This window comes from Spermophilus citellus (assembly GCF_964194105.1).
Source record: "Spermophilus citellus genome assembly, chromosome: 4".
NCBI classification, from domain to species: Eukaryota; Metazoa; Chordata; class Mammalia; order Rodentia; family Sciuridae; genus Spermophilus; species Spermophilus citellus.
In genome coordinates, this window is record NC_138185.1 from 145,737,297 (window position 1) to 145,760,411 (window position 23,115).

Below are 23,115 nucleotides of genomic sequence, written 5' to 3' on the forward strand. Positions count from 1 at the left end.
TTCATTTTCTGCCACTGATGAATGGACTAATATAAATTATGATTCTATGAGAATGAAGGAACCCCATGAAGTGTCCACTTAGGCTTCAACCTTTTCTTCAAATGGTATGACTCTATCATGGACTAAGTGTCTCCAAGGAGTAGAGAGTGCACTACCTCCATAATGATGCATAATGATGTTTGGATAGGAGAAACCTATAAAGTTATTTTATTATATAAATTACTTATAAACCTTACCCCTTTTGAATAATAAATACATGGATATTTTAATGATATATTAAAATGACAGAACCTAAATTTCAAATAGCATATTTTGGAGCCCAGCACAGTGACACATGCCTGTAATCCCAGCAACTTGAGAGGCTGAGGCAAGGGGATTACAGGTTTAAAGCCTGCTTTAGAGATTTAGTGGGTCCCTAAGAAACTTAGTGAGACCCTGTCTCAAAATAAATAAAATGAAATAAAAAGTTTTGGGAATGTGGCTCAGTGATTAAGTGCCCCTGGGTTCAATCCTTGGTACCTTCTCAACCCCCAAATCAAATAGCATATTGTATTGAGTTAATGTATATTTTATCTTCACCATTGTAGGCTGTTAAGTAAAGGTAAAAATATTTAGATTTTAAAACTATAGGTGAAGGGATCCACCATCCTTTGAGGTAGTATAATATAGTGATTTGGAAGCAGGATGCTAAAGCAGAAGCCACCTAGATTTGTATCTTTGCTCTATTGTTTAGCAGCTGCATGTCCCTAAACTACTCTCTAAATATTTCTGTTTCTACTAGTTACCTAATCTGTGGAATAATAATGAAAATATTATCTAGCTGACTGCTGTTGGAATTAAATTAGTTAATGTGTGTAAGCAACCTAGGATATTTCCCACCACATTATAAGTGTTCAATAAATGTTGGTGGTGGTTGTGTTGATGGTGGTGGTGGTGGTGGTGGTGTGAACATTGGCAGTGGTGGTGGTGATGGTATTTATGAGAACAATGAATGCACTCTAAATATCTTGTGAGAATATCAATAGATTTAAAAAGTTATGACTGTTTCAATTAGGTTTGTAAAGGAAACAGCTAAAGTCAAGCAGAATGATGATAAAACTGATCTGAATTTTATTTCCAATGATTCCACATCTTAAGTTCCCATTTTCCAAATTAAAAAAATCAGAGAATCACATAACTTTTATTGGAATAATATCCAAAGAAGTCTATCAGGAGATCATCAAGAGAAACAGAAGTATAAAAAGTTTACCAAAAGGGAAGAAAAACAATTTCATATATAGATAACCATCACCCAGCAGCTATTTTACCAAAAAGAGATATTTCTCACCTGGTTAAGTTCAAATATAAGCCTGTATTTGTCCTAATACAAATATAATTTACAAGTGAATCAATAATTTTTTAAAAGTCAAAAATAAGATAAGAAAAAAGTACATATGGAAGAATAAATTAAATTCCCAAAAGAATTCTGAGACTGGCCAATACTTTAACAGATGGATTCATTACAAGAACCTATGAAAAATCACAAACCTTGCTGGTGGTGGTGAGATATACCTGCAATTTCAAGGGCCTGGGAGGCTGAGGCAGGAGGATTATAAGTTCAAGGCCCTCACTAAGCAACTTAGGGAGACCCTGTCTCAAAATAAAAAATGAAAAGGATTGGGGATATAGCTCAGTGGTAAAGCACTGCTGGGTTCAATTCCCCGCACCAAAAAAGAAAGAAAAGAAAAAAAAGTCACACGCCTTCAGAGAAATGACGCAAATATAACATTTTTCTAGATTCCTTAAAATAGTATAATAGTATAGTGTATTAGTATAATATCATAGATATTAGTTTATAAAACAATAAATTAGTTTGTTAACAAATCAAAAAGATTTTGTCCTTGCCTTATATTATCTTTAGGCCCCCAAATTTCTAAAGTGCCCTGGCTGTTCAGTCAGTCATGGAAACCATGATCCACTAACAGAGGTATACGAAGGCATGCAGTAACATACATACCCCAAATTCTTGAACCTCATATCAGAAAACAGACAGATCTTCGTAGCAATGAGAAAAGTGATGGTGAATGCCCTTTAGAGGATTCACTCAGTAGAAAAGCATATGGACAGAGGAATACTGTTTAATTGTAGAGGTTTTTTGTAAGTGACATTAAAAAGCCATTGATAAAGTATAATCATGTGGTTATGAAATAACCAGATCTTAGTCTCAGATATTTATTGTTGAACTGCAAATAAAGAAGAAACTGGAAATGACATATGATCACATGAAACCAATGACAATGAAAAGAGCAATGTCCTCATTTGTGTAACTTCTCCTTGGGGTGAGAAACAGAAAGTCAATGGAAGCCAGAGGAGCAGTCTGTTAGCAGAAAGCTCAGGAATTCAAATCAACAAGTGGGCTTAGATATATTTTTAATTTTTTAAATCTAAAAGTAAGGAAACCTGATTTTCATCTTAAATTTATTATGTAACACCTCTATTCCTGACTATGATCATCTATAAAATGAATAAGTTGAAAAAAATGATCTCTCAAATTACAGTTCTAAAATTCCACAACTCTATTTTATAACAAAGAGTTTTCTTCTAAGTGTCCAAAGGATGAGGTAGGAAGGCAGATACTAAAGAAGGGAGGGAAGAAAAAAAGGAAAACCAAATACTTAGTTATTTTGGCAATTTGCTAGGTAGTTTGAATAAAGAACATAAACAAATTCAAAATGGGAAAAGTAGTAATACACTAATTTCCAACTCTAAATAATTAAATGCACTGCTTGGAATCTTTTGAGGTTTAAGAATATTGGAAGCAGTGGATTAAAGGTGAAAATCAGCTTTGGTTTGAAACATTTTACATTGTAGTTACAAAGAGAATGAAGCCAAAAGCATCTCTTAGTTGTGTTTAAAAATTATCAAAGTAAAAATACTCACTGTGTAGTTATCATGAATATTAAATGATTTATATTAATTATCCAATGCAGGGTCTGAAGCATAGGAAGCTCCACTACTAGACCCTTGTCTCCTTACTTGGTGAGGGTACTGGAGATACAAAAGAGCATGGCAACATACCTAAATGTAACCTACTGCACTAGATCAAATAGTTCAAAGACTTCATTTTTCCCATTGTCGTTGAGTGTAGAGTTGCATTTTGGTTTAGAGTGTTTAGGACATTTTCCTGTAACCCACAAACTGATAGAAAAGTTTCCTCATTGCTGCCTTCATCTCCTTGTTCCTATATGTATAGATCACTGGATTCAGAAAAGGAGTGAGAACTGCATCAAAGATAGCAAGAAATTTGTCCAAGTGTGATGAAGGGAAAGGCCAGGTGTAGAAGAAGATCAATGGCCCAAAGAAAAAAAGTACCACAGTGACATGAGCTGATAAAGTGGAGAGGGCCTTGGATGAACCACCTGAGGAGTGTTTTCGAACAGTAACCAGAATGAAGATGTAAGAAATGACCAGTATGAAGAAGGACCCCACAGAGATGAGTCCACTGTTGGCCGTGACCAAGAACTCCAGTTTATCAGTCTTTGTGCAAGCAAGTCTAATGAGCTGAGGGAGGTCACAGTAGAAGCTGTCCAGTACATTCGGGCCACAGAAAGGCAAGTCTACAACAAAAGCCAACTGGGCCACTGAGTGGATGAGGCCAAGGATCCAGGCAACAACCAAAATGATAATGCACATTCGTGGGCTCATGATGGTCAGGTAGTGCAGAGGCTTACATATGGCCACATATCTATCAAAGGCCATGGCTATGAGCAGCACCATTTCTGTGCCCCCAATAGCATGAATAAAGAAGATCTGAGCTATGCAACCCCCAAAAGAGATTGCTTTGTGTTTTCTAAAAAGGTCATAAATCATTTTGGGGGCTGCAATGGAACAAACTCCCAGGTCAAGAAATGAGAGATTGGCCAGCAGGAAGTACATGGGGGAGTGTAGGTTCGAGTCAAAAGTCACAGAGAACAAAATGAGGAGGTTTCCTGTAAGACTTGCCAAGTAGAACACAGAAGAAAAGAGGAAAAGTAGAAGCTGGATCTCCCACGAGTTGGAAAGTCCCAGGAACACAAACTCAGACACCACAGAGTGGTTGGCTCCATCCATTGTCTCAGAGAGCAGAACTGTCTCAAGCATTACCTGATAAAGGAAAGTAACACAACAACAACAAAAAAGTCAAGCTTTTTAGGGACTCACCGACTACGTGAGATTCAATTTGTAAGTAAAAAATACTGCCTGAGCAATGCCAAAACCCTTGTGCCATTCAACTATAGCTGCAAAAACAAGCCACTGCTTCTAACTCCCAGACTCCCTAAAAATTTTCCAGATTTAAAAAAGAGATTAGGCAAAAAAATTAGGAATCAGAAGATCACTGGAGAACTAGGAATTCTCTGGAATAATATGATGAGGGGGAAAAGGGCATGGAAATGAACTCTGATTTCTCCCTCACAGTTTATTGCTCCTGCTCATGGAATTCCCCAAACTTCAAGCGGTTTCTCATGACCTTTGTTTTCCTTATGTCTTTACTCCTGAATGCAATAGTGTCACTCTCATTATTACTCCCTCATGTTTAGCTTCATGCTATTCATGTTTTATCACAACATATTCACTTTTTCCTCATGAAGAGAGGAGATAATGTAGAAACCCTAAAATTCCCACTTTGATAGCTTAGTCTAGGGTGTAGAGGGATTACAAAGCTTGGTCTGTGACAGCATTTTGGTAAACTACAAGGACAGAAAAGAGATTCATGATGCAGAATCTAAAGATGGATGGTGTGAAAACAGGGTAATAAACAAGAATTACACAAGAATGATACTTTCAGATCACCATCCATGCCATATTAACTTTCCCTGCTTCCTGGAATAGAAAGAATATCATGTTTCAAATCAGAAGGATGTGAACAAGTCTGAGCCCTGCTCTGAGGCAACTTGAGTACTCAGTCCTTTCTCCCATCCCTCCAATCTCAACTTACTTCCTAAAAAATTAAAAAAAAATATAAAAAAAAAAATAAAAAATAAAAAAATCAACTTACTTCCTGAACCCAGTTTCATCATTGTAAAATAAAGGGGCTGAGGCAGGTGACATTAAGGAATCTTTTCAAGTGTAATGTTTCTATTATTTTATCATTCAGTGCTGGTCTTCTCTGTAATGAAGCTCACCACAATGTTGATATTCTCTTCATTGAATTGCTAGTATATTTGTATCTTTTTCTTTCTTTGTAGTCAGGTGTATCTCATATTCCATAGAAAGCCCTCTCTTCAAACTAATCTCCCTCTTTTACAATTCATTCTGTGATTTGATTAACAACATTGCAAATCTGCTGTATCATTTATTTATTCATTTATCACAATCATCAACAAAAAATCAGCAAACATCTATTAGATGTCCATGATCCTCAGTGGACACTCTGACCTTCCTGAAGTATTTTTAAGGCTTTTGCATTTTAGCACACACATACGAAATATAAAAATCAGTAAAAAGTAAACTATTTTAAAATGTCAAATAAGGCCAGGCTTGGTCGCACACACCTATAGTCCCAGCAATTTGGGAGGTTGAAGCAGGAGGATCACAAGTTCAGAGTTCAGCAATTTAGCAAGGTCCTGAGCAACTTTAGAGACCCTGTGTCAAAATAAAAAATAAAAATGTGTGGGTGTGTAGCTCAGTGGTTGAGTTCTGCTGGGTTAAATCCTCAGTACAAAGAAAATGTCAAATATATAATATGATCATATGATTTTTGAAACAGAAAAGATATCCATGAATCAGGGTGATTAGGGCTGTCTTCAGAACAAAATCATAATCCGTGCTGCAGATTAAGTGAGGGATCTAATCTAGTTTCATATACAGCATCATAACAAAGCTAAAAGAATTACTGAATGAATTCCCCAGTCTGGAGAGGGATGATTACTTAAAGAGCTGCTGAATCATCCCCCAGTCTGCAGCAGTGGCGGTGAGCTCTCTATGGAAATAATGATAACTCACAAAAACAAAAACAGTGACCACCATGTGAAAAGCAGACACATTACTGTTTGATATCTATGAAAACCATGAAAATTGATATTATTAACTCCTTTTTACAGGTAGAGAAATAAAGACCAAGGAGCAGAAGTAAGGTGCCAGGCCAGGAGTGAGTGGTAGAACTGATACTGATGCTCTCACTGCTCTCATCCCACATGGAGAACAGACGGCTTTTTCTCATGACTTCACAGTCGTATTGTATACCTAGACCCTTTCTGGGTGCCCCGTGTTCTACTCTCAGCACACTGGGCAAATCTAAGTGAAAAAAAGAGAGATTTGTCCTCAAGTGTTCACAGCATGTGGATTTCTTAAGCCACTTTGAATGCATCCATAATATATTCTGGCTTTTAAAATAAATATGGTAGGAGAATGCAAAGCCATATAAAACCTGCTGTGCTTTCAGAACCCCAATATCTTGGTACCCACAGAATCCCTTAGCTTTTTGCAGAAGAGACTTAGTTCTTACCTTCTCTAGTGAATGGACAAAGAAGCAAAGGCACTCTGTCTCCATACCCCAGAGAATGCCCTCTCCTCGCATTGATCACGCCTTCTCCCTCTTCTGTAATTCATTTTCTGACTCGATTAATATAGCATTGCAAATTTGCTGGATCATGTATTTTGTATTTATCATAATAATTTGTACTCAACCAACAAACATTTAATAGATGCTCATCATGCCCAATGGACACATTGAAATTATTGAAGTGTTAAAATATTCACTTCCTTAAGGCTTTCACATTTTTAGCACATCCACAACATGTCTCTGTGTCAAAAATGAACTCCAGAACTAATACAAGTAGATTCTGTTCAAACTTCCAAGACTTTCTCCTTAATGATCTTGTTTCCTTTCTCTGACTTCAACCTTTAATTGATGTGGATTTTTAAGAAAGAAATTTCACTTTCTGTGTCCTTTTCCATCTCATTTTACTGATGCTTGCTCATTAAGCTCCGCTAAAGCTGCTTCCCTTGTGCAGGTAATATTTAATTCATTTCTTTACAAAATAATACTGTCACTAGAAATATCTATTTAATAATACTTGCCCTTGGGGGCTTCAACACTATACTCCAATATCCCTATTTCTGTATTTGCCACCAATCTACTCATTTAAAGATCAATGATGTAACTCTTTCCAATACATAACCACACATTCCCCTGGTCAGATCTAGCATAACTTTATGCACAAACATCTTCAAAAATGCTATTATTTTGGGAGATAGAACTAATTGGAACACAGGGGAATACTGGCCAAATGATTTAGCAGAGACGGGATCACCAACATGAGACTTGGGATCACCAATGTCTATCTAAGGGAATTGTCATCCAGAACCTGACAAGCCAATGGAGAAGCTGTAAGTGAGTCACAAAAGAGGGAGTGGAGGCAGAGATAAAAATATTAGGATATAAAAGACAAAAACTATATAAATGATAAGGTAAACCTAAGTGGCATCATACTCTGAAACCTAAAGCAGAAGTTTATGTTTGCATCTCTAGGGGAACTTGTTTTCAAGTACTCACAAAGAATACACAAAAGAACATATATTAAGTCACAGTAAATTTTCAAAAATGGAAATGGTACATTCTTTAACATGTTCCAATCATAATCTAAGAAAATTGAATTTATAATAATGTTAAAAAATAAGTTTAAATTTTAAAAACTTAAATTCCTCCTAATAATAACAAACAAGTAGGGGAAGAACTACAAAGGTATTCTTGTGAAAATTGAGAAAACTTGAAGATGGATTGTATGTGAGATGACATTTGTTATTTGACATGTGTTTTGTTAGACAAAAGAGTTACGATTCAAAAATATTTACCACTTGATTCTCAGGGCATTAGTATCTGAAATATACAAAGAACTCAGAAACTTGACACCAAAACCCAAATAATCCAATTAATAAATGAGCAAAAGAACTAAACAGATATCCCTCAAAAGAAAACTACAATTGACAAACAAATATGTGAAGAACGTACATCTCTAGCAATCAGGGAAATTCAAACCAAAACTACACTGATTTTGCCTCACTCCAATCAGAATGGCAATTGTCAAGAATACAAATAATAGTAAGGATACAAATAATAGTGAGGATGTGAGGGAAAAATGTACACTCATACATTGTTGGTGGAACCATAGATGAGTGTATCCACTCTGGAAAGCTGTAGGGAATTTTCTCAAAATCTAGGAATAGAGCCACCATATGACCCAGCGATCCCACTACTCAATAATATATACACAAGATCCCAAATCAGCATACTATGGTGACACAGTCATGTCAATGTGTATAACAGCACAATTCACAGTAGCAAAGCTATGGAACCAACCAAGGTGCCCATCAACAGATGAATGGAAGATGCATAAAATGTGGTGTGTGTGTGTGTGTGTGTGTGTGTGTGTGTGTATGTATGTGTGCCAGAAAAAAAGAATGGAAAGTTTGATGTTTGCTGGTGAATTGATGGAATGGGAAACTATCATGATAAGTGAAATAAAGTAGACACAGAAAGTCAAAGGTGTAATATTTTCTCTGACTTGTGGAAGCTAGTCCAAAATAAGGATGAAAAAGAAAAGAGAGAAAGAGAAAATGTGGGGAGGGATTTTATCAAAATAGGAGACATAAGAGAGGACTAGATGAAGGAGACTGAAGGGAAGGGAGGAAATGGAAGGAGGAAGAAAAGGAGAAAGGACAGGATACAAAAGAACCGTGGAATTAATCTGACCTAACTTTCCTATGCACATATATGAATATCCCACAGTGAATCTCACCATCGTATATATCCAGCAGACACTACCCAAAAAGAAAAAAAGTAAATTAGCAGAAAAATCTGTAGAGTAGAGGGAAGGGAACAGGGAGAAGGAAGAGGGGAGGCAAAGGAGAAATACTGGGGACAAAATTTGAACAAATTATATTGAATGTATTTTTAATTATGTCAAAATGAATCCTAATGTTCTGTGTAAATAAAAAGAATTAATAAAAATGATAAAAAGTCTGAGAGAAAAAAGTATTTGTAATTCCAAGAGTTTTGAAGGAAGCGTTCACAATAAATTAGTAGCCAAATAATTACATGGCATAACAAAATAGTTTGAAGCCTGAAGAAAAGATTGGTAAGCTCTATTTGCATCTACATGAAATGTCCCAGAGTGACCCTAGCATAAACTAGGGACTTTGGGAGATAATGGAGTGTCAATATAGATCCGCTCTGGTGGGGAATATTGGTTGGGGGAGGTCATGCATACAGGCGTGGGTATGTGGGAAATCTCTGCCTTCTGTTCCATTGTTTGTAAATCTAAAATTGCTCTTTAACATAGTCTTCTATCTGGGCATGGTGGTGCACACCTCTAATCCCAGCAACTTGGGAAGCTGAGGCAGAGGAAGCCAAGTTCAAAGCCAGCCTCAGAAATTTAGTAAGACCCTATTTCAAAATAAAAAATAAAAAAGGAGGGATGTGGCTTAGTGGTTAAATGTCCCTGGAAACTTGAAGCTCAGAAATGAGGCAAGATTTCACCTCTTACTATTTCTTTTTCTACCATGTTCTCAAAGTCCTGGCGAATACAATTATATAAGGAAATAAAACATATAGAAATTGAGAAATAAAATGGTCTCTGTTCATGGAAATGAAAGAAAAACATGATCCTCTCTGCAGAACATCTGAAAATTTATGATAAGAGAGAAACTCTCAGTTTAAAAAAATCTATAAACAAAACCCCCTGGAATTAATAAGTGGTTACAAAAAAGCTAATATTAAAAAGTCAATCAACTACTTTTTTTTATTGGTTGTTCAAAACATTACATAGTTCTTGATATATCATATTTCACACTTTGATTCAAGTGGGTTATGAACTCCCATTTTTACCCCATATACAGATTGCAGAGTCACATCAGTTACACTTCCACTGATTTACATATTGCCATACTAGTGTCTGTTGTATTCTGCTGCCTTTCCTATTCTCTACTATCCCCCCTCCCCTCCCCTCCCCTCTTCTCTCTCTACCCCCTCTACTGTAATTCATTTCTCCCCCTTGTATTATTTTTCCCTTTCCCCTCACTTCCTCTTGTATGTAATTTTGTATAACCCTAAGGGTCTCCTTCCATTTCCAAGCAATTTCCCTTCTCTCTCCCTGTCCCTCCTACCTCTCATCCCTGTTTAATGTTAGTCATCTTCTCATGCTCTTCTTCCCTACTCTGTTCTTATTTACTCTCCTTATATCAAAGAAGACATTTGGCATTTGTTTTTTAGGGATTGGCTAGCTTCACTTAGCATAATCTGCTCTAATGCCATCCATTTTCCTCCAAATTCTATAATTTTGTCATTTTTTAATGCAGAGTAATATTCCATTGTGTATAAATGCCACATTTTTTTTTATCCATTCGTCTATTGAAGGGCATCTAGGTTGCTTCCACAGTCTTGCTATTGTGAATTGTACTGCTATGAATATCAATGTAGCAGTGTCCCTATAGCATGCTGTTTTTAGGACTTTAGGGAATAGACCCAGAAGGGGAATAGCTGGATCAAATGGTGGTTCCATTCCCAGCTTTCCAAGAAATCTCCATACTGCTTTCCAAATTGGTTGCACCAATTTGCAGTCCCACCAACAATGTACAAGTGTACCCTTTTCCCCACATCCTTGCCAGCACTTGTTGTTGTTTGACTTCATAATGGCTGCCAATCTTACTGGAGTGAGATGGTATCTTAGGGTGGTTTTGATTTGCATTTCTCTGACTGCTAGCGATGGTGAGCATTTTTCATGTACTTGTTGATTGATTGTATGTCCTCCACTGAGAAGTGTCTGTTTAGGTCCTTGGCCCATTTGTTGACTGGGTTATTTGTTATCTTATTGTCTAATTTTTTGAGTTCTTTATATATTCTGGATATTAGGGCTCTATCTGAAGTGTGAGGAGTAAAATTTGTTCCCAGGATGTAGGCTCCCTATTTACCTCTCTTATTGTTTCTTTTGCTGAGAAAAACTTTTTAGTTTGAGCAAGTCCCATTTGTTGATTCTAGATATTAATTCTTGTGCTATGGGTGTCCTATTGAGGAATTTGGAGCCCAACCCCACAGTATGTAGGTCGTAGCCAACTTTTTCTTCTATCAGATGCCTTGTCTCTGGTTTGATATCAAGCTCCTTGATCCATTTTGAGTTAACTTTTGTGCATGGCGAGAGAAAGGGGTTCAGTTTCATTTTGTTGCATATGGATTTCCAGTTTTCCCAACACCATTTGTTGAAGATGCTATCCTTCTTCCATTGCATGCTTTTAGCCCCTTTATCAAATATAAGAAAGTTGTAGTTTTGTGGGTTGGTTTCTGTGTCCTCTATTCTGTACCATTGGTCCACCCGCCTGTTTTGGTACCAATACCATGCTGTTTTTGTTACTATTGCTCTGTAGTATAGTTTGAAGTCTGGTATCGCTATATCACCTGATTCACACTTCCTGCTTAGCATTGTTTTTGCTATTCTGGGTCTTTTATCTTTCCATATGAATTTCATGATTGCTTTCTCTATTTCTACAAGAAATGCCATTGGGATTTTGATTGGCATTGCATTAAACCTATAGAGAACTTTTGGTAATATTGCCATTTTGATGATGTTAGTTGTGCCTATGCATGAACAGGGTATATTTTTCCATATTCTAAGATCTTCTTCATTTTCTCTCTTTAGGGTTCTGTAGTTTTCATTGTATAAGTCTTTTACCTCTTTTGTTAGGTTGATTCCCAAGTATTTTATTTTTTTTTTGAGGATATTGTGAATGGAGTGGTTGTCCTCATTTCCATTTCAGAGGGTTTGCCGCTGATATACAGGAATGCCTTTGATTTATGCGTGTTGATTTTATATCCTGCCACTTGGCTAAATTCATTTATTAGCTCTAATAGTTTCTTTGTAGACCCTTTTGGGTCTGCTAGGTATAGAATCATGTCATCTGCAAATAGTGATAATTTAAGTTCTTCTTTTCCTATTTTTATGCCTTTAATTTCTTTTGTCTGTCTAATTGCTCTGGCCAGTGTTTCAAGAACTATGTTGAACAGAAGTGGTGAGAGAGGGCATCCCTGTCTTGTTCCAGATTTTAGAGGGAATGCCTTCAATTTTTCTCCATTCAGAATGATGCTAGCCTGGGGCTTAGCATAGATTGCTTTTACAATGTTGAGGTATGTTCCTGTTATCCGTATTTTTTCAAGAGTTTTGAACAAAAAGGGATGCTGTACTTTGTTGAATGCTTTTTCCGCATCTATCAAGATTATCATATGGTTCTTATTTTTAAGTCTATTGATGTGGTGGATAACATTTATTGATTTCCGTATATTGAACCAGGCTTGCATCCCAGGGATGAATCCTACTTGATCATGGTGTACAATTTTTTTGATATGATTTTGTATCCGATTCGCCAGAATTTTATTGAGGATTTTTGCGTCTAGGTTCATTAGAGATATAGGTCTGTAGTTTTCTTTCTTTGAAGTGTCTTTGTCTGGTTTAGGAATCAGTGTGATGCTGGCCTCGTAGAATGAATTTGGAAGTTCTCCCTCTTTTTGTATTTCCTGAAATAGCTTGAAAAGTATTGGTATTAGTTCCTCTTTAAAGGTTTTGTAAAACTCTGCTGTATACCCATCCGGTCCTGGGCTTTTCTTAGTTGGTAATCTTTTGATGGTTTCTTCTATTTCCTCAATTGATATTGGTCTGTTTAGGTTGACTATATCCTCCTGTCTCAATCTGGGCAGATCATATGACTTAAGAAATTTATCGATGCCTTCACTATCTTCTGTTTTATTGGAGTATAAGGATTCAAAATAATTTCTGATTATCTTCTGTATTTCTGAAGTGTCTGTTGTGGTATTGCCTTTTTCATCCTGTATGCTAGTAATTTGAGTTCTCTCTCCTCTTCATTAGCATGGCTAAGGGTCTGTTGATCTTATTTATTTTTTCAAAGAACGAACTTTTAGTTTTATCAATTTTTTCAATTGTTTCTTTTGTTTCGATTTCATTAATTTCAGCACTGATTTTAATTATTTCTTGCCTTCTACTTCTTTTGCTGTTATTTTGCTCTTCTTTTCTAGGATTTTGAGATGAAGTATGAGATCATTTATTTGTTGGTTTTTTCTTTTTTTAAGGAATGAACTCCATGCAATGAATTTTCCTCTTAGAACTGCTTTCAATGTGTCCCATAGATTCCGATATGTTGTGTCTGTGTTTTCATTTATCTCTAAGAATTTTTTAATTTCCTCCTTAATGTCTTCTATAACCCATTGATCATTCAGTAACCTATTGTTCATTCTCCAAGTGATGCATGATTTTTCCTTCCTTCTTTTATCGTTGATTTTCAGTTTCATTCCATTATGGTCAGATAAGATGCATGGTATTATCTCTACTCCTTTATTTTGTCTAAGGGTTGCCCTGTGACATAATATATGATCTATTTTTGAGAAGGATCCATGTGCTGCTGAGAAAAAAGTGTAAATGCTTGATGTTGGGTGGTATATTCTATATATGTCAATTAAGTCTAGGTTGTTAATTGTGTTATTGAGTTCTATAGTTTCCTTATTCAACTTTTGTTTGGAAGATCTGTCCAGTGGTGAGAGAGGTGTGTTGAAGTCTCCCATGATTATTGTATGGTGGTCTATTAGACTCTTGAACTTGAGAAGAGTTTGTTTGATGAACATAGCTGCACCATTGTTTGGGGCATATATATTTATGAATGTTATGTCTTGTTGGTGTATGGTTCCCTTGAGCAGTATGTAGTGTCCCTCTTTATCCCTTTTGATTAACTTTGGCTTGAAATGTATTTTATTTGATATGAGTATGGACACTCCTGCTTGTTTCCGAAGTCCATATGAGTGATATGATTTTTCCCAACCTTTCACCTTCAGTCTATGTATGTCTTTTCCTATCAAATGCGTCTCCTGTAGGCAGCATATTGTTGGGTCATGTTTTGTGATCCATTCTACTAGCTTGTGTCTCTTAATTGGTGAGTTTAAGCCATTAACATTTAGGGTTATAATTGAGATATGGGTTATCCTTCCAGCCATATTTGTTTATTTATGTTACTGAATATGGTTTGTTTTCCTCTTTGATTATTTTCCCCCCTTTACTGTCCTACCTCCCACTGTTGGTTTTCATTGTTATTTTCCATTTCCTCTTCCTGTAATGTTTTGCTGAGGATTTTTTGGAGAGATGGTTTTCTAGCTGCAAATTCTTTTAACTTTTGTTTATCGTGGAAGGTTTTAGTTTCATCTTCCATCCTGAAGCTCAATTTTGCTGGATACACAATTCTTGGTAGGAACCCATTTTCTTTCAGTGTTTGACATATGTTATTCCAGGATCTTCTAGCTATCAAAGTCTGTGTTGAGAGATCAGCTGTTATCCTGATTGGTTTACCCCTAAATGTAATCTGCTTCCTTTCTCTTGTAGCTTTTAAAATTCTCTCCTTATTCTGTATGTTGGGCATCTTCGTTATAATGTGTCTAGGTGTGGATCTCTTATGATTATGCACATTCGGCATCCTGTAGGCTTCTAGGATTTGGGATTCTGTCTCGTTCTTCAAGTCTGGGAAGTTTTCTCGAATTATTTCATTGAATAGATTGCTCATTCCTTTGGTTTGGAGCTCTGTGCCTTCCTGTATCCCAATGACTCTTAAGTTTGGTCTTTTAATGTTATCCCATATTTCTTCGATGTTCTGCTCATGGTTTCTTAACAGTCTTGCTGAGCTGTCTATGTTCTTTTCAAGTTGAAATACTTTGTCTTCATTGTCTGATGTTCTATCTTCTAAGAGTTCTACTCTGCTGGTAGTATTCTCAATTGAGTTTTTAAGTTGGTTTATTGCTTCCTGCCTTTCTAGGATTTCTGTTTGTTTGTTTTTTATAACCTCTATCTCCCTGTATAGTTGATCTTTTGCTTCCTGGATTTGTTTATGTATTTCATTGTTGAAGAGATCTTTCATTGTCTAATGTCTTCCTTGAGACTCCAGATCATCTGAAGCATGTATCTCCTGAATTCTTTATCTGACATTCCATCTGCTGCAGATATTACCTCTTCTAACGTTGAGTTGACCTGCATTGCTTGTGGTCCTTTCTTTCCTTGTCTCTTCATACTGTTTGCGTTTCTTTCTGCTTACTGAGACTGTTGTGTTGTTGAATTTTCCCCCTATATATTTGTATTACTCTTGTATAGTTGCAAAGTCTCCTGCGCAGGCACGGGCAGGGGCTCTGCTCCTCCTCCAATTGGGGCACTGTGCCTACCACATCGGCAGGCCACTGGGCCTGTTCTGCTGGTTGGTAGCAGGTGCGCCTACCTTGCAGGCGCGAGGGGTGGCTCTGCCACTCCCAGGTTGCTGGGCCTGACCTGCTGGTGGGTTGCAGGTCCGGCTACCTTGCAGGCATGGGGGGAGGGCACACACCTATTTGTATTTAGACAGTTACGTGAAATGGAGGATGTAATGCTTGGGATGAAATTTGGGGGGAAGGGGAAGGTAGGTGCTCTTGAAAAGAAAGAAGGAGAGGGAGATAGATAGCATAGAGGAGAATGGAAAGAGCAGTAAAACTTGGAAGAGGAGAGAGAGAGGGAAAAGGGAGAGAAAAAATTAAAATGAAATAGGAAATAAAATTAGGTCTTAGAGATCCATTTTCTTCTCTTCCCGTAGGCAAAGCTGTGCCCTCCGGGCTGAGTTTTGCCCTCAGTGTGTCAACAGCAATCCCTGTAAGGCGGTTCCTGGGAGTCTCTCAATCCTGTTGGTCCAGAGCCATTTCACTTCTACGGCCCCTCCTCCCCTTCCTCCTGCCAGCCAGCCAGGTCCTGCTCACCGGAGGCAGTTCCCCAAGGATTTGGTTACACTTTCAGCCCCACCGAGTGCTCTATTTCCCTAACTACTGAGCACTCTCGCTGTCATTCATCTAAGCCCCAGTGCTGTGGAGCTGTGGTCTGGGAGTCAATTGTTTAATTTTTCCGGACCCCTTTGGTGGGCACACCTTCGGAATCTGGTGGCTAAGACCATTGGTGTCGCTGCTGGTGGTAATAGGAGTTGGGGGTCGAGGATACCCTCTACTTCCCTCAGCCCCTACAGTCACAACCACACTGCTGGCGGTAGGAGGAGTTGGGGGTCTGGAGTGTCCTCTGTTTCCCTCCGCCCCTACCGTCAAACCCTCTCAGTTCGTGGTTGGGGGATTTGGGGGTGGGGAGTCTTCTCTGCTTCCCTCTGCCCCTACAGTCATGCCCTCGTCACTGGAAGTAGGGGGAGTTGGGGGTCGAGAGTCCTTTGGCCCTTACAGTCACGCCCACGGAGAGATTTTGAAGTTTCCCGGTTGTTTGTATCTGATGTGGGTGGGAGTCACACACCTGCTAAAGTAGATTCCGCTGGGAAGGAATCTCTTTGGCTGAACTTTGGTGACTTCCCCTCTCTGCTATGGTGGGCCCCTGGCTCCTTGCCGGAGTGTCCAAAGGGAGGGGTGGAACTGGCTTGTCTCTGGTCTGACACAATCTCTGGTTTTAGTTCCCAGTTCGCTATTTCGTAAAGGGTTGGTTAGATTCCCTTCACGCTGTCTGGGGGGGGAGCCGTTTCCCGGGTGGGCGGGGCTGTTAGTAGAGTCAGGAGGGCACGGGCTGTCTGCTGGGATAGGCAGGGACACTTCTCGCTGTGCCGGACCGCCAGGGGCTGCCTGTAGAGCCGGGCAGCTGCGGCCGCGTAGATAAGATCCGGGCGGGGCGGGGTGGCCGTTCGCTGAGCGAGAGCGGGGCCTCCCGGGACGGCGAGATGGCGGGTGCCGTCTGCGGGTTCCGGCGGGCCGCGCTGCTCGGGGCCGCTTTCTGAAGCGGCTGGTGGCCGTGGGATTGTACCTCTGCACCCACTGGGGGGGCCGCCTGTAGAGCCGGGCAGCTGCGGCTGCGTGGCTACGAGCCTGGCAGGCGTGGTGGCCGTTCGCAGAGCGAGAGCAGGGCCTCCCCAGGATGGCAGAAGCGGTTGGTGGCTGCGGGACTGGACCTCCGTGCCCGCGTGGCCGGCCAAGATCCACTTGTCTGGGACAAACTGACACTTCTAATAAACCTACCAATTCCCGGCAGGTCCCCTCTTAACGGAATTTTGCTAGAAGTTCCTCAGTAGGTAGACTGCTGCTGTTCCAATGGGTTTTTCTGATCCCGTTAATGTGGAGACATTGGAATTGTTGCTTCCTCGCCGGCGGCCATGTTGGATCCCACTCAACTACTTTTCTATATACAAGTAATGAACAAGTAGAATTTGGAATTAAAAACACAATACCATTTTCATTCCAAAAATTGAACTACTGGGCTATTGATGTAGCTCAGTGCCAAGCACTTGCAGGGCATGTGAAAGATCATGGGTTTGATCTTTAGCACTACACCTAAAAAAACCCCCCCAAAACAAAACAAAACAAAACAAAACAAAACAAAAAACAAACTACTTAGTTATAGATCTAATAAAAATATATGCAAGATCTGTATAAGGAAAAGACAAAACTCTGATGAAAGAAATCAAAGAATAGCTAAATAAATGGAGAGATATTCCGTGGTCATGGATAAGAAAACTTCATATTGTCAAGATGTCAGTTCTTCCAACTTCATCTATATATTCAAGGCAAACTGACTCGAAATCCAGGGCAGTTATTTTGTGGATATCAATAAACTGACTCAAAAGTATACAAGGAGAGTCAAATGACCCAGAGAAGCCAACAACCAATGAATATTGTTTACAATATCAGAAGAAACAATGTTGAAAGACTGACATTACCTGACTTCAGAATTTATTATAAAGCCACAGTAATCAAGACAAGTAATATTGCAAAAGAATATAAAAATAGACCAAAGCAACACAATATGCCTATTTCCCCAAAAATAGGTCCATGTAAATATAATCAACTGATAATCTAAAGAACAAAGACAATACAAGAAGATAATCTCTTCAGTAAGTGGCATTAGAACAATTCAACATACACATGCAAAAAATGAATCTAGACACAGACCTTACATTCACAAAAGATAATTCAAAATGGATCACAGACCTAAGTTCTAAACATGAAACTACAAATTAAAATTTTAGAAGGTAAAATAAAAGAAAATCTAGATGTCTTTAAGTGTGTGATGACTTTTAAAATGCAATACCAATGGCATAATTAATGATAGAAATTATTAAAAACCTAAAAAAAAATTTCTGCAAGGTGTAGTGTTGCATGCCTATGATTCTGAGATTTGTGAGGCTGAGGCAGGAGGATCAGCCTTAGCAACTTATCAAGACACTAAGCAACTTTACAGAGACTTTGTTTCAGAAAATAAAAAGGGCTGGTGATATTGCTCAGTGGTTAGGCACTCCTTTGTTCAATCCTCTGAACTACTACTACTACTACTGAATAGACTGCAAATTGGTGCAGCCAATGTGGAAAGATGTATGGGGATTTCTTGGAAAATTGGGAATGGAACCACAATTTGACTCAGCCATCCTTCTCCTCAGTCTATACCCAAAGGTCTTAAAAACAGAATACTACAGGGACATAGCCATATAAATGTTTATAGCACCACAATTATTAACAGCTAAACTGTGGAACCAAGCTAGATGTCCTTCTGTAGATGAATGGACTAAAAATATGACATAGATACACAATGAAATATTACTCAGCAATAAAAGAGAATATAATTATGGCATTTGCTGGTAAATGGATGGCACTGGAGAAGATAATGCTAAGTCAAGTTAGCCAATCCCCAAAACAACAAATGCCAAATGTTTTCTCTGATATAAGGAGGCTGACTCATAGGATAGGGAGAGGGAGATTGGGAGGATTAGATGAACTCTAGATAGGGAAGAGGGGTTGGAGGGGAAGGGAGTGGGAATGGGGTTACAAATGATGGTGGAATGTGATGATCATTATTATCCAAAGTACAGGTATGAAGACACAAATTGATGTGAATATACTTTGTATACAACCAGAGATATGAAAAATTGTGCTGTATATGTGTAATAAGAATTGTAATGCATTCCACTCTCATATATAAATAAAATAAAAAAATAAAAAAATAATATATATATATGTATATATATTTGCTTTGCATAAGACACTGTGAAGAGAATGAAAAGCCATAGACTCAAAGAAACTGTTTGCAAAAGAATCATGTGGCAATAGGCTCTCATAAAAAATGTACAAATAACTCTTAATGCTCAACAGTACAAAAATAACCAGATTTTAAAAATGAGCCAAAGACCTTAACTGACATCCTACCAAAGATGGCAAAAAAGCATAAGAGAAAATGCTCCATAGCATATGTCATCATGGAAATGAAAATTACAAAAATGTGATACCACACAGCTATTAGAATGGCCCAAATAAAAACATTAACATCACCAAATGCTGGAGAGGATGTGGAACCACAGGAACTCTCATTCATTACTGGTGGGAACTCAAATGAAACAAACTCTTTGAAGAGAGTTTGGCAGTTTTTGAAAAACTAAATATATTCTTACTATACAAAGGAGCAATCACACTCCATGTATTTACCAAAGGAGTTGAAATAGGTCTATAGAAAAATCTGCATATAGATGTTTATAGCAGGTTTATTTATGATTTCCAAAACTTAGATGTAACCAAGATGTTCTTCAGTAGGTGAATGAATAAATAAACGGTGGTACATTAAGACAATGGGAAACTATGCTGCACAAAAATAAATGAACTATGAAGACATTAAAAGATATGTATGTCCCCAGCACTGGCAGGGTGTGTGGGCATGTGGAGGAAGCTTAAATGCATATATCAAAGTCAGAGAAACCAACCAGAAAATGGAGACAGTAAAAGGATCAGAGGTTGCCAAGGGTTGAGGAGAGGGGGAATAAATACGAAACAGAATTTTAGAGTGGTCAAACTCCCTTACAGTAATGTAATGAATCACTTTATTTTTTATGTTATTGTCATTTTTCCAACTCCATAGAATATATTTAATTCGTTTACATGGGATTATGTGGGACCTTGAAGAGATAATTAGGTCTTTGTGCATCACCCTCATGAATAGATTAAAGCCATCATTATGGGAATGGGTTAGTTATTGTAGGAAAGAGTGAGTTATTAAAGGGGGGAGTTTGACCCATTTTTCTCTCATATGTGAATACTTTCTTGACATGTGATACTGCCTTCAATGTGGGTTGGATATAAGGCCCATATCAGATGTAATCCCTCAATCTTGACCTTCCTCGCCTCCAGAACCATGAGCCCAATAAACACCTTTGTGTTGCGAGTCTTGTAACTTCTTTCTTCTACTTATTTATAAAATATATATCACATTTTTCTAAGTTATAGTTTCTCTACTATACCATAGAACATTCAAAATTATACTTCCCAATTAACTGTATTTTGGATCTGTTATCCAACTTTCTTCTATCCCTTTCCCTTTTCTAGTTCCTTGGGTTGTATCACTATGTTACTTATTTGAAATCCTTTTTTAATATGGGCACTTATTTCTATAAAGTTCTCTCTTGTTAATACTACTTTTGTTGTATCTTATACATTTTAGAATGTTTTGTTTCCATTTTCATTTGTTTGAGAAGTTTTTAGATTTCCCTTTTGATCTCTTTGATAACACAATGTACCTTTACAATATGTTGCTTAGTCTCTCATTATTTGGACAATTTATGAAGTTTATTTTTTTGGTTGATTTGTATGTTTATTCCACTGTGGTTGGAAATTATAGATGCTATGATTTTTCAAATTTGTTGATGATCTTTTGTGGTCTAATATGTGATCTGTTCTAGAGAATGTTCCATGTGTTGATGAAAAGAATGTGTACTCTCCAACTGTTATGAAATGTTCTGTAAATGTTGGTTAGGTCAAATAGATCTATAGTACAGTTTAATGTCTATTTGTTATTTTTTTTAATATGGATGAACTTTCTATTTATGATCTCTCCAATTACAGATCTAAAATTCCACAATTCTTTTTTTATAACAAAGAGGTTTCTAAGTGTCAAAAGGATGAGGTAGGAAGACCCATACTAAAGAAGGGAGGGAAAAAAGAAAGGAAAACCAAGTACTTAGATATTATGGCAATTTGCTAGGTAGTTTGAATAAAGAACATAAACAAATTCAAAATGGGAAAAGGAGTAATACACTAATTTCCAACTCTAAGTAATTAAATGCACTGCTTGGCATCTTTTCAGGTTTAAGTCTATTGGAATTAGTGGATTAAAGGTGAAAATCGGCTTTGGTTTGAAACATTTTGCATGATAAGTACAAAGACAATGAGCAGAGAGCATCTCTTAGTTATGTTTAAAATTATCAAAGTAAAAATACTCACTGTGTAGTTATCATGATTATTAAATGCTTTATGTTATTAACCAGTGCAGGGTCTGTAGCATTGGAAGCTCCATAGCTAGATCCCTGTCTCCTTACTTGTTGAGGGTACTAGATATACACAAGAGCATGGTAACATACCTAAATGTAACCTAGTGCACTAGATCAAATATTTCAATGGCTTCATTTTTTCCCTTCGTCGTTGAGTGTAGAGTTGCATTTTGGTTTAGAGTGTTTAGGACATCTTCCTGTAACCCACAAGCTGATAGAAAAGTTTCCTCATTGCTGCTTTCATCTCCTTGTTCCTAAATGTATAGATCACTGGATTCAGAAAGGGAGTGAGAACTCCATCAAAGATAGCAAGAAATTTGTCCACATGTGATGATGGGAAAGGCCAGGTGTAGAAGAAGATCAATGGCCCAAAGAATAAAACTACCACAGTGACATGAGCTGATAAAGTGGAGAGGGCCTTGGATAAACCACCTGAGGAGTGTTTTCGAACAGTAACCAGAATGAAGATGTAAGAAATGATCAGGATGAAGAAGGACCCCACAGAGATGAGTCCACTGTTGGCCGTGACCAAGAACTCCAGTTTATCAGTCTTTGTGCAAGCAAGTCCAATGAGCTGAGGGAGGTCACAGTAAAAGCTGTCCAGTAAATTTGGGCCACAGAAGGGCAGGTCTACAACAAAAGCCAACTGGGCCACTGAGTGGATGAGGCCAAGGATCCAGGCAACAACCAAAATGATAATGCACATTCGTGGGCTCATGATGGTCAGGTAGTGCAGAGGCTTACATATGGCCACATATCTGTCAAAGGCCATGGCTATGAGCAGCACCATTTCTGTGTCCCCAATGACATGAATAAAGAATATCTGAGCAATGCATCCCCCAAAAGAGATTGCTTTGTGTTTTCTAAAAAGGTCATAAATCATTTTTGGGGTCACAATGGAGCAACCTCCCAGGTCAAGAAATGAGAGCTTGGCCAGCAGAATGTACATGGGGGAGTGTAGGTTAGAATCAGAAGTCACAGAGAACAAAATGAGGAGGTTTCCTGTAAGACTTGCCAGGTAGAACACAGAAGAAAAGAGGAAAAGTAGAAGCTGGATCTCCCACGAGTTGGAAAGTCCCAGGAACACAAACTCAGACACCACAGAGTGGTTGGCTCCATCCATTGTCTCAGAGAGCAGAACTGTCTCAAGCATTACCTGATAAAGGAAAGTAACAAAAAAAAAATCAAGCTTTGTAGGGAATCACTGGCTACATGAGTTTCAACTTGTACGGAAAATATACTGCCTGAGCAATGACAAACCCTTTTGCCATTCAACTATAGCTGCAAAAACAAGCCACTGCTTCTAACTCCCAGATTCCCTAAAAGTTTCCAGTTTTGAAAAAGAGATTAGGCAAAAGAAAGAAAAATAAAACATAAGTAACTAAATGAATAAATAAATAAAATAAAATTAGGAATCAGAAGATCATTGGAGGACTAGGGATTCTCTGGAATAATATGATAATGGAGGGGAAAGGGCATGGAAATGAACTCTGATTTCTCCCTCACAGTTTATTGCTCCTGCTCATGGAATTCCCAAATTTCAAGCAATTTCTCATGACCTTTGTTTTCCTTATGTCTTTACTCCTGTATGCAGTACTATCACTCTGATTAATACTCCCTCATGTTTAGCTTCATGCTATTCCTGTTTTATCACATCATATTCACTTTTTCCTCATGAGGAGAGGAGATAATACAGAAACCCTGAAATTCCCACTTTGGTAGGTCAGTCTAGGGTGTAGAGGGATTACATCTCCTCTGCTATGATGGCATTCTGGTATAGTACGCGGTCACAAAAGAGATTCATGATGCAGA

General features: G+C 38.0%; 2 protein-coding genes across 2 annotated transcripts; both read right to left on the reverse strand.

Annotated features, from left to right (window-relative positions):
- Window positions 1-3,150: 3,150 nt before the first annotated feature.
- Window positions 3,151-4,092, reverse strand: LOC308646236 (olfactory receptor 4F3/4F16/4F29-like; the record flags this gene model as incomplete). Its single annotated transcript, XM_081288898.1, has 1 exon — window positions 3,151-4,092. The coding sequence occupies exon 1, from the start codon at window positions 4,087-4,089 to the stop codon at window positions 3,151-3,153; it is 939 nt and encodes a 312-aa protein (XP_081145024.1). The 5' UTR covers window positions 4,090-4,092.
- Window positions 4,093-21,487: 17,395 nt separating this feature from the next.
- LOC308646240 (olfactory receptor 4F3/4F16/4F29-like) lies at window positions 21,488-22,429 on the reverse strand (the record flags this gene model as incomplete). The annotated part of the gene is made up of 1 exon (XM_081288902.1): window positions 21,488-22,429. The coding sequence occupies exon 1, from the start codon at window positions 22,424-22,426 to the stop codon at window positions 21,488-21,490; it is 939 nt and encodes a 312-aa protein (XP_081145028.1). The 5' UTR covers window positions 22,427-22,429.
- Window positions 22,430-23,115: the final 686 nt, after the last annotated feature.